This window comes from Herpailurus yagouaroundi, unplaced genomic scaffold (assembly GCF_014898765.1).
Source record: "Herpailurus yagouaroundi ecotype Mexico unplaced genomic scaffold, PumYag 142, whole genome shotgun sequence".
Classification (NCBI taxonomy): Eukaryota; Metazoa; Chordata; class Mammalia; order Carnivora; family Felidae; genus Herpailurus; species Herpailurus yagouaroundi.
This window is the reverse complement of record NW_024412397.1, coordinates 25,065,510-25,077,519: the sequence shown is the minus strand read 5'-3', so window position 1 is coordinate 25,077,519 and position 12,010 is coordinate 25,065,510. Positions and strand designations below refer to the sequence as shown.

At 45.7% G+C, this 12,010-nt stretch overlaps 1 protein-coding gene across 3 annotated transcripts in view; it reads right to left on the bottom strand.

The window, feature by feature from the left end:
* Window positions 1–12,010, bottom strand: part of MYO5B (myosin VB) — a 341,784-nt gene that overhangs the window by 141,515 nt on the left and 188,259 nt on the right. For all 3 annotated transcript variants that reach the window (XM_040478861.1, XM_040478859.1, XM_040478860.1), the window contains exon 5: window positions 7,382–7,538. In XM_040478861.1, the coding sequence (XP_040334795.1) occupies window positions 7,382–7,538 (157 nt within the window). The remainder of the gene's footprint in view (window positions 1–7,381; window positions 7,539–12,010) is intronic.

Below are 12,010 nucleotides of genomic sequence, written 5' to 3'. Positions count from 1 at the left end.
GAGAGAGAGAGAGAGAGAGAGAGCGAGAGCGAGCGAGCTATCCCAAGCAGGCTCCACACTGTCAGCATGGAGCCTAATGCAGGGCTCGAACCCACGAACTGTGAGATCATGACCTGAGCTGAAACCAAGAGCTGGATGCTTAACCAATTGAGCCACCCAGATGCCCCTAGAGGATAATTTACAAGGTGAGCAGCTAAATAACCTGGCATGATTATTCACTTTCTATAAAACATCACATTGCTAATAAATTGGTAATGAATATATTAATATTTTAGTCCCTCTCACATGTTTACATTCTTACATGGTTGAAAAATATCCACTATATGTTTTCAGTTGTCGAGAAAATTTGTGGCACACAGAGGTTGAAAAAAACGTAAAATCCCATTCCACCCTCTACCCCTTCTCAGCCAAATCCAAGTTACCAAACTACCGGGATCTCTGGACATCCTAAAACTACACAAGGCTTAGCTGGCATCTGTTATTAACAAGGCAAACAACACAGCTGAAAGCAAATCACTGTGTAAAAGATTACAATAAGAGGGGCACCTGGGTGGCTCAGTCAGTTGAGCATCCAACTCTGGCTCAGGTCACGACCGCACAGTTCATGGGTTCGAGCCCAGTGTAGGGCTCTGTGCTGACAGCTCAGAGCCTAAAGCCTGCTTTGGATTCTGTGTCTCCCTCTCTCTCTACCCCACCCTCCCCACTCTTGCTCCATCTCTCAAAAATAAACATTAAAAAATTTTTAAAAGATCACATTAATTAAATGCTCTTGGAAACGTTCCATTCCTATTTTTGAGGTGAGCAAGTGAGACCTTCAGGCACGCAACCATTCACCTGCAGAAACCAAAGAGCCTAGCTTGCACTAAGGAAGCTATTCAGTCCAAGAGTGCCTGCACCCTACATATCCAATTCACCATCCAAGTACACCGAGTGTTCTGTCCCAAATGTGCACCAATAATCCAGCCTCAATTTAATCAAGTCTCTGAATTTTACTGCCCTTTTACAGGAAACATAGGGGAGAAAGGGAACATATTACCAACATCATGAGGATACAATTAGCAAAGTCCAGTTTGTGGAAAATTCCAAAAGATAACCTTGTTTCCATAAATATGTTTCCATTTCAAAATTTCAAAATATTCAAATTCCATGATTTGTAAAGCAGCAACAAGAACCTCTGCCCTACCTGAGACCACCCCCTGTAACGGCCTAGGGAGTGCTTGCCCAGGGCCTAACAATCACCGTCAAAAGATCTATCCTTCTCACCTCACGAGGGCTGTTTTGAGAAATGATACACCTGTAAGTACTTTCAAAAGTATGTAAAGTCACCCACAAGAAGGTTACTTATTACCGCCAACCCATAAACTCAACCGAGGTAGGAAGGACTCCCAACTTTTGTGTAAAGATCTCACTTGATTCTTGATGCATAAGGAAAACAAGTCCAGTTATCATAGATAGCAGCAAAACAGGTTTTAACCTCGAGTCTCACAGACCAAAAACAAAAAAAAAAAAAAGCAAAAATGATGCAAGTGGTTAAAATCTGGAAAATGAGCCATGCTACAGCAGGAAATTCTCACACACACACACACACGCAAAACACAAAACTCATGTGACCAATAAACCTAAGAAAAGACAACCTCAGTGGTCATCAAAGAACTGTAGATTAAAACAGCAGCCCAGAGGGACCACAGCAAAGAACTCTGACATTACAGAATGAGGAGGGTGTGAGGACAAAGGAACTCTCCTACGTTGCCGGCTCACATGGAAACAGGAACAACCATCCTGAAAAGTAACTGGACCTATCTAGTAAAATTGAATACACACACACCTAACAGGCAACTCTATCTTTAAGTAGCACCTGGAAAAATACCCAAGTGTACACGTGGGTAAGCACAAGAATGTTCTAGGCAGGTTGTATTTAACAAAAAAAGAAATCCATCCTAAATGCACACGAGTAGGGGAACAGATAAGTGTAGTGTGTTCACACAATGGGACACTATAAAGCTAGTAAAAGTAAGCTAGAGCATGATTCATGGATAAATTTAAAAGATGTTGAGTGGAAAAAGTTGCAAAAATGACAGAATACACTACCATTCACATAGGACATAAGAGGACCACCTTCTTCATTGTTTATGCATATGCAAAGATGTAGTGAGACCAAATGGCCCAGAATAACTTCAGTAGGATTAGGATTATACAATATGAGAGACATACCCATAGTGTGGAAGCACAGGGAAGGGAGCTATTAGCCATTCCCAGCACAATCGGAATGGCTTTAAGGAGTGTAAATTGAGGGTCTTCAAGGGTGAGTAGAATCTGATAGCAGGGAGGGAGGGCGTTCTAGTGATGGATATGGTGTGGGCAAAGGCACAGGGCACCTGAGAGTGTGTGGGATGGCCAGTGTGTGTTGACATGAGACAAGAGCGAAGTTATTTTTGGTGCAGACTCTCATATGAATAGGTTAATAGTTGTAGGCCTTGTTTCTTGAGCTTAAAAAAAGTCAAATTCCCCAAATTACATAGTAAGTGGTCTTAGTTTATATTGTGTGTGCTCATTGTACCCCTCGCCCCCCTTCCTCCCAGGATGGGGGAGCCTCTGGCCCCTGGACTTGTGTGCATGCAGACTCTGGTCATCCCAAGAAGCTACATGATGCATCTGGTCTGGACTTGGTTCTGTCCCTGCTCTAACAGTCTCCTGATTACCAATATCCTTTTAATCAGTGCAGACTTGTGAGCAAATCGCTGCCGGGATGCTGGCAAACTCTTACACAGAGTGGGGGCAGAGAGCTCTGGCGCGGAGAGTAAATCATCCCAATCCACCCTCGAGTTGCCTTTAATTCAAACAACTGCCACTTAGCGCAGCTGGCTGGGGATTCCACCGTCTCAGATTGTCCTCAACTCTGTCTCCCCAGGAGGCGGCTGCAGTTGCCAGGGTGCAGAAATAATGAGATGATCGAGGAGCATAACTGATTGCTCAGCCAGGAGGTGCCGTCCTGAGCTGGGACAGGGGCAGAGTCATCAGTCATCAGCTGTCTCCTGATTAGGACAAACTTGTGTTGCCTATAACCCTCGGAGGAGCCACAAAACTGACTGGGCTTCCTGACACAAGGACCCAGCTAGACTCCAAAGTCATGGAAAGTTAGGTTTTAGCACCATAGAAGCTGCTTTCTCTGCTCAACAACACTTCCTAACCCACCCAGAGTTCTTTCCTGGCTGGGACTCTTCCTTTCCACATTTATAGCCAAGATTTCTCTCAAATGTAACACTTAAAGGTCAAGGGACAGTCTCTAAGATGACCACGTTCTGTAGTTTGACAGACTGAGCCCTAAGGAATTACCCAGATGGTTTCCAAAGTACCAATTTGCACAAGGCAGAAATTTAACATTGTGCATCCAAACCACTGTAGCATTAAGTTATGTGACATCGTGCATGAGGAGGCTGCTTTGTGTGTACATTCCCCTTTAGACTTTAGCAAGTGAACCACATTGTGTGTTTTGGGGAGTGTGTGTTGTTCTCACATTTCTCCCATGCCAAAGTACCCTGAATCCCCAGCCCATTCAGGACATAATAGATATTGAAATGTTAGATCTTTTTAGATTACTATAATTTAAAAAAACATTCCCCAAATAGGAACTCCGATGCCTGCATGCTACTGTCCAGTGGCATTATTCACACTGGCCAAAAGGTGAAAACCCAATGATTCATCAACAGAGGAATGAATTAACAAAATACAGCATACCCACACAGCAAAATGTAATCCAACCATAAAAAGCAAAGACATACTCCTACATTCTACAACATGGATACACTTGGAAAACATTAGGTGAAATAGGTCAGACACAAAAGAACAAATGTTGTGTGATTCCACTTATAAGAGGTACCTAAAACAGGCAAATTCATAGACACAGAAAGTAGAATAGAGGTTACTAGGGTCTGGGGGCTGGAAAGCAGAACAGGGAGTTGTTCTTTAACAAGTACAAATTGGGATGATGAATCCCCAAAGGCAAGGGAATTAAAAGCAAAAGTGAATTACTGGGACCTTATGAAGATAAAAAGCTTCTGCACAGCAAAGGAAACAACCAACAAAACTAAAAGGCAACCAACGGAATGGGAAAAGATATTTGCAAATGACATATCGGACAAAGGGCTAGTATCCAAAATCTATAAAGAGCTCACCAAACTCCACACCCGAAAAGCAAATAACCCAGTGAAGAAATGGGCAGAAAACATGAATAGACACTTCTCTAAAGAAGACATGTGGATGGCCAACAGGCACATGAAAAGATGTTCAGCGTCGCTCCTTATCAGGGAAATACAAATCAAAACCACACTCAGATATCACCTCACGCCAGTCAGAGTGGCCAAAATGAACAAATCAGGAGACTATAGATGCTGGAGAGGATGTGGAGAAACGGGAACCCTCTTGCACTGTTGGTGGGAATGCAAATTGGTGCAGCCGCTCTGGAAAGCAGTGTGGAGGTTCCTCAGAAAATTAAAAATAGACCTACCCTATGACCCAGCAATAGCACTGCTAGGAATTTATCCAAGGGACACAGGAGTACTGATGCATAGGGGCACTTGTACCCCAATGTTCATAGCAGCACTCTCAACAATAGCCAAATTATGGAAAGAGCCTAAATGTCCATCAACTGATGAATGGATAAAGAAATTGTGGTTTATAGACACAATGGAATACTACGTGGCAATGAGAAAAAATGAACTATGGCCTTTTGTAGCAACGTGGATGGAACTTAGCAACGTGATGCTAAGTGAAATAAGCCATACAGAGAAAGACAGATACCATATGGTTTCACTCTTACGTGGATCCTGAGAAACTTAACAGGAACCCATGGGGGAGGGGAAGGAAAAAAAAAAGAGGTTAGAGTGGGAGAGAGCCAAAGCATAAGAGACTGTTGAGAACTGAGAACTAAGGGTTGATGGGGGGTGGGAGGGAGGAGAGGGTGGGTGATGGGTATTGAGGAGGGCACCTTTTGGGATGAGCACTGGGTGTTGTATGGAAACCAATTTGACAATAAATTTCATATATAAATAAAAAAAAAAAAAAAACAAATTGGGATGATGAAAAAGCTCCAGAAGTGGATGGTGACAGTTGCATAACACTGTGCATGTCCTTAATTCAATTGTTCATGTAAAATAATTGAAATGGTATATTTTATGTACATTTAACTACCATAAAACAAGTTTAAAAAATCTTGTCTTGAACATGTTTAATGTGGTGATCTACCTTAATTAAATTATCATCTCGACTAAAATTACTTTGTTCAGTCACCAGAGAGAACTTCCCTTCTCTGTTTTGCCTAGAAGAACTATATACTGCTTCCAAAAGAGGCAGCATTCTGTAGCTTTGAAAACTTACTACCTTAAAAATGCACTGAGGTTTGAAACTCAGGGGCAAAGGAAAGGCCGAAAGCCTGGTTTCACTCCCATTTGAGATGAAACATGATGTTAACTGTAGATTACAATCTTAGCTGCCTCAATTCATAGGTGCACAGATGGATGGTCCAGGGTAGGCCGAAGCCATGGTCCACCACATTCTGAATGGAAGCCATGGCCAGGCCACCATCTTGGGCTTAGAATAAATGCTATGAGCAAACAGGCTATCAACAAGTTGAATGTCCAACAATATTAGTATGTTTGCAGCCAATAAGGCAGTTCATAAAAAAGCTCAGTGATATGGGGGATAAGGTTTATGACTGCAATACTCAGTGAAACAATTGAAAGGAAACAGACCCAAATGTTGAACAATCCTCAGCAAGCTGTAGGGTTAGGCAGGGACTTATTTCCTTTTACTCGTCCATATTTTCCAGTGAGCCCTTACCTTTTTCATAGGCCAATGGTTCTCAAACTGTGGTACTCAGACCATCAGAATCATCACCACCTAAGAACTTAATAGAAAGGCAAGTTTTGGGACCCCTACCCCAGACCTTCTGAATCAGAAACATTGTGGGTGAATCCAGCAAGCTCATTTAACAAACCCTCCAGGTGATTCTGATGCAGTCACGTTTAAGAACCATTGTAACAGGATAAAAGTTTTCCTGTTTACATCTGTTTAATAAAAATGCCTCCAACTGTATTGACCATTTCCCAATCCATATAAGAACAGTATGGAAACTGCTTTTGTTGAATTGTTAATGAATATATTGTGTCCGGTCAGTAGACAGAGAATGCAAGTTCTACAAGATAATCCAACTGTGTAGTCAGGAGACTATGCCTGTAAAAGCCACGAATTCCTATGAACTGAGACTCAGAATTTATTCCAGCACTTGGTAAAGGAAGAGGCGGGGGAGGGGGGGGAGAGGGGATCTGGGAAGGTCCAGGTAGGTTCTTGTTTCCTCCAGCTCCAAAAGAATCTGAGAGACCAATCATCTTGGTGACTTGGCTCTTAATCGATGGGGCTCAAGGCACTGCAGAGAAATCTGATGCTATTTTGGCAGCTTTCAGTCGCAAATGAATTTTTCCTAAAACAAAGGAGCTGCCCCAAACTGGCAGGGGCCCGATTCCTACCAGACTGTAACCTAGACGATAATCAAGAGCCTCCATTTCAGAGGCAGGAAACCAAAGCTGGCCAGAAACTGCGTGCCCATTTAGATCTACTTTATCAGAATTAAGTTTTTATGGAGGAAAGAAAGAGAGAAATGGAGCTGTGACCCTAAAACATGATGAGTTACAGCAGGATCTAAGTTTTAGCAAATCTCTCTGGACTTGTACTTGTACTGACTGCTCTGAGGCTGGGGGTGAGGAGTCAAGATCCAGACAGAACCCAAGCTGGCCAATTCATGCCATCATTGGTAACTGCTGAGGATCAATAGATTCTGTGTCACCGCATAGCTTTTGGTCCCACCCTTCCCCTCAACCCCCAAATAAAATAAAATGTCCAAATGTTTTTAGGAGAAAAAAGGAATCTTCTACATAGTCCTCCCACCCCTGCCCAAGCAAATTGCCCTCCCGATCCAGCAGGCCTTCAAGCATTGGATGGTTCAGATGAAATGCAGATTTGCTAACACATGATGGCAGGAGGGGGAGGACCAGCAGCAGGGGGGAAGGTAGAATGGAGGGACATTCACTAGAGCATCCAGCGGAGTCAAGGGACAAGGAGGACAGGAAAAGGACACTCCACTCTATACTAGGGACTTGAAAGGCACTACCAGGTTAGAGTACTCCCAATTCCGTGGTCTTAGGGGCACCTTTAGAATTTTTTCCTCAGTTGTAGACAATGGACTCTCAGGGGAAACACGAATGTGGGCACATGCACCGCTTTCTAAGGATTCTTGTGGGCAACCACATAAGGCTGGACACCCAGCAGTCTTGCTGCCAGAGGAAGCAACTCCAGCCAGAAAAGCCAAATACATTTGGAAAGGCTTTACCTCCATGATGGGACTGGATGCCAGGACCTTCTCTTCAATGTTGGTGTCACTGGCTGAGCCACCAACCGTGGCAAAATAGCGCATGGCATACTTGGCTGACACAGTCTTGCCGGCTCCAGACTCCCCGCTGACTATGATGGACTGGTTCTTCTCATCTCTGGAAGGAAAGAGCTCTGGTCACTTACTTGCTGTGGATAAACTGTTGCCTTCCAGGGGATCTGTTGACAAGGGCCCGAGCCCAAAAGAATCTTGCCTTCTTTTAAGGATAACAATGAAGAACATTGCCAAAACAGTCTGCCCTCCCTCGGAGGCTTCCACAAGATCCACAAACAGAAGAAGGAAGAGTTCAGCAAAGGGCTTACAAATAGCACATACCCTTCCTAAGGGCCCTCAAGAAGGGAGGCACAGCCAGCCGGTCATGCTTTCACTTCCTCTCTGGATGCAGCACACCCTAAAACATTTCTCTATGTACATACACACGCTTCTGCACACACACACACCCCCTGAGAATTTACATATATGCCTTTTCAGGTATACAGTCTCACCTTTTGATTCTCTAACATGCCCATCTTGTGCCACTGCAAATGTAATTTTTCAAAAACAAGAGTCTTTTGTGTTTGAGCCAGAAGATATGGTTTTGAATTTCTTATTCATGCGTATGGATCATAAAAGCCATGCTATTAACCACCAGACTGATCTTGCTCCAAGTTTATCAGAAATGAGATGAAACAGCTATCAATTGCAGTCAGAGGGATTTCAGTAAGACCAAATGGGAAGGGGAAAGAAGATACTCTCCCTCAGATATAAATGCATCTATATTTATCCCTTTAAGTGACAAGTAATGGTAAGAGCAGCCTCTCAGACCTCTAAGGAACATGGACGTTCAAGCAGAGAGTCGGGGGGGGGGGGGGGAGAGAGAGAGAGAGAGAGAGAGAACGAGAACAAATGTTTGGGAAACAGGTTTGGCAAACGAATTGCTTGTAAGGGCTATACTCAGCCATCTACATCCAGCTCACAAATCCACTGCCAGGAGGACGCGTTGCTCTGTCTCCAGTCCCTCTAGAGCGCATGGCACAAAATATATACTCCTAGAGATTAACCATCGCCCCGCTTCCAGAGGAGAAAACCCAGGAACGTGGAAGTGAGTTTAAAACACAGACCTACTGGCACTGGCCCACTACTACTACCAGCTCCTGTGGCTTCCTGGGCAGAGCAGGCTACGGGCAGAAGGAACAGAGAAGCACCACAGGCTGCTCATTATCAACCCAAGTACACTGCAGCTTATCAGCAAGGGGAACAAATATTGGCCCTGCTTCTGATCTGGATCAACAGCCAAGAAGTGGGGAAGCAGCGTGAGGACACCGTTGTCAACCAGAGACGACTAGAAAGATAGAGATCTGGGCTAGGTGTGGGAGCCCCAAGTAGGCTCTGGTGTGGTAGCTGGGCTGCAGAAACCCTAACCCATAGCCACCATTCAAGTGCAGCAAAGAGCAATGTGGTCTCAGCTCACACAAACTCATCATCAAATGGAGATGGATCTGAGTGAATACCATTGGTCAGTAGACACCATTAAGATGGGGGAAAAAAATGGATGTTCCAAATTGGCTATCCAAGCAATTACTTGAAAACATGTAAATCCCACCAAATATTTGGAGGAAAAACAAGTGGCTTTCTGAGATCTCTTATAGTTCTAGAATATCCCTGTTGTCACTAGAGTGTCTTTTTTTCTCCCCTTGTTTCTGAGAAATCTTTACATTGAAAGATGCTGTATAAAGAAGCCTGTAGCAGATGCTTATGTTTCCCATGTTCACTGAATTTCATAGGACCTCCACCGGACCCTGGGGATAACAACAGGTGTCACCTCTCTTCTCAATACTTCACAATAAACTCCCTAGAAAACAGCTCAGAAGCACAGCCCTCCCAGACAACTAAGAGTATTAGCAGCTGGACCTCCAGACCTCGACCGTGAACACTGAAACAGACCTGAGCTTGACGCCATCTTTAAGACAACCTGTAACTGCCAGAAGGAGAACTGAATTGCAGGAGCCACACCCACAGGCTTGAAGTTTTGCGTAAAGGTTCGACCTAAAATAAATCGATAAGCACGGGATGCATCTGAGCCTTAGTCCTGAGCAGAGGATCACATGCGAAGGAAAAGTAAAGACTACCCAAAGAACTCAGGAAGGTTCTCTGGGAGCTACATATGGATGCCAGGAGAGAAGGAGCCAGAGCAGTGGGGGCAGGGGTGAGGGCTGCCAGGCTCCCTGAGGCAGCAGCCCACACAGCAAACTGGAGACACAGAACATGCTCTGGGGCATGACAACGTGTGGACAATGGCATTAGTGCTAACTGCTGCCTAATTTGATGGATATCAGATCTGATGTTGACATGTAGGCTAAAGTCAGGTAAGTTCACTTTTTTTTTCTTAAAGTTTATTTGTGTGTGTGTGTGAGCATGCGCGCACACAAGAGCACGTGCGCATGTCCCAAGAAGGCTCCACACTGTCGGTGCAGAGCCTGATGCAGGGCTCTAACTCTTGAACTGCAAGATCATGACCAGAGCCGAAGTCAGACACTTAACTGACTGAGCCACCCAGGAGCCCCAAATTCACCTCTTGTTAGACCATTCTAAAATGTTTTAAGTTTGTTTGAGAGCAAGAGAGAATGTGAGGGCAGGGGGCAGGGCAGGCAGAGAGTGAGGGAGAGAATCCCAAGTAGGCTCCACACTGTCAGCACAGAGGCTGATGAAGGGAGATCATGACCTGACCCCAAACCAAGAGTTGGACCCTTAACCAAATGGGCCACCCAGGCACCCCCATTCTAAAGCATTTTTAATTGAGGGGCCTCGCAGGGGCTGCTACGGATTCTGTGTCTCACATCCCTCGGACCTATCCCAGGAGTTTCTGAGCTGAGACCACAGGGTCTGGAGGCTTTTTGGGTTTCTCGCTTGTGTCTTGCTTGGGATTTTGGGCTCGCTGCACAGCCCCTGGAGGGGCTGCTTGGGAATCTGTGTCTCCCATGCCTCGGACCTTCCCCTGGAGTTTCTGAGCTGAGACCACAGGGTCTGGAGGCTGTTTGGGATTGTGACTCCTTTCTCTCAGGTACATGGAGCGGCTTCAGCTCCCTGACAGGGAATGACGTCAGCCATGGTAAGTGACTCAGGACCTGGAGGCCCAGGGCTCACAGATGGCCCAGTTCTGGCCATCAGCAGGAGCTTTGTAACCCTTCACCACATTGCAGAGTGTACACCCATCCCCCCAATTTGCTGCAAGGTTATAGGAGACGATCTCGACACTCTTTGCAATGATGGTGTTGGAGTTCAGCCAAACTGGACTACTGGCCCTGAAACTGCACACTTGCCCACCACTGCCCTGCATGGTTTTCCCTCTACTTGACCTCGCCTCTTTGCCATGTACCTTCTCTCAAGCCCTGCTCCAAGCAAATCCCCCCCCCCCCCCACATCCTGACTCAGGCATCCCAGCAGGGCATTATTTCCCCATCTTCTAAAGCCTACATCATTGCCTCTGTACCACTCTTAAGACACTGTCGCATTCCACCTTGTATTGATGTCACTCCTGGTCGTTTTACCTGCTGTGTGACTTTGGGTCACTTCTTTTTCTCTGGGTCTCTGTCTCTTCACCTCTAGAGAACAGGCTATGACTTGGGACTCCCCGACTAATCTCCTCGGTCTCCGACATTGGAGGATTTTACTACCAAAGTCCTAATAGGAAGTATAGGTGGGGAAAAGCACTCCATTTCAAATCCTGGTTATTTCGGGCTGGTTCTGCATTAGGTATTTGTAAGCATGGAATTCTACCCAATATCCTTCAAAAACATAATCCATCCCCATTCATCCCAGTTGTGAATAGGACTTAGCTGGCAACTTGGGTCAATTTGCTTTTTTAATAAATCACTTTCTCCTAAGCCCAGCAGAACCCCCTTTAGAAAAAGAAGCCAATGGCCAAGGGCTTTCGTACCCAAGTGTTATTCAGGTCCAGGCTGTCGTGAGGAAAGTATGCATTACCCCCAGCAGGAAAAGTCCCTCAAAGGCCTGTGCCTCAGGCAAGAGCACAGGACCCTAAGGGACCTACGCATCCTCCAGCAACCGGGGAAAACACGGGCCACCAACACAGCTGCTCCCCAGGTCACAGCGGCTCCCCATCTTTGATCCCCGAGAGACAGGACTATTGCTAGACCACCTCCTGAAAACATTTACCACCAAACCAGCGTAAGGCCTTGAGCTCCCTGAGCAAGGTCAATCTCCCCCTCCTCCCCATTTTGGATGCGGCCCTCCTGGGAAGGACAGTGGAAACAGGTACCACTTCAATGCCCCTGAGGCTGCTCCACTGAAGGGAAGCTCTGCTCATCAGCCAGACACCATGGGAACTTTATTTTGAAGAAATCCTGCTGAAATACGGTCTTGTTTGGGTTTCCCGTGGAGAGTAATTTGTCACCTGTGGCCTCCCAATCGACAACACGTACACAGAATGCTCAGGGAGACACCACTCCAGCCGACTCTGAGAGAAACCCCAGAACAGCTCCAGAACCACCACCCTGGATGTGAAGACAACACCACGTGCCCCACCCGGGGGCTTGTGTGGCACCCCTGTCCTCATACTTGGCCCTGTGT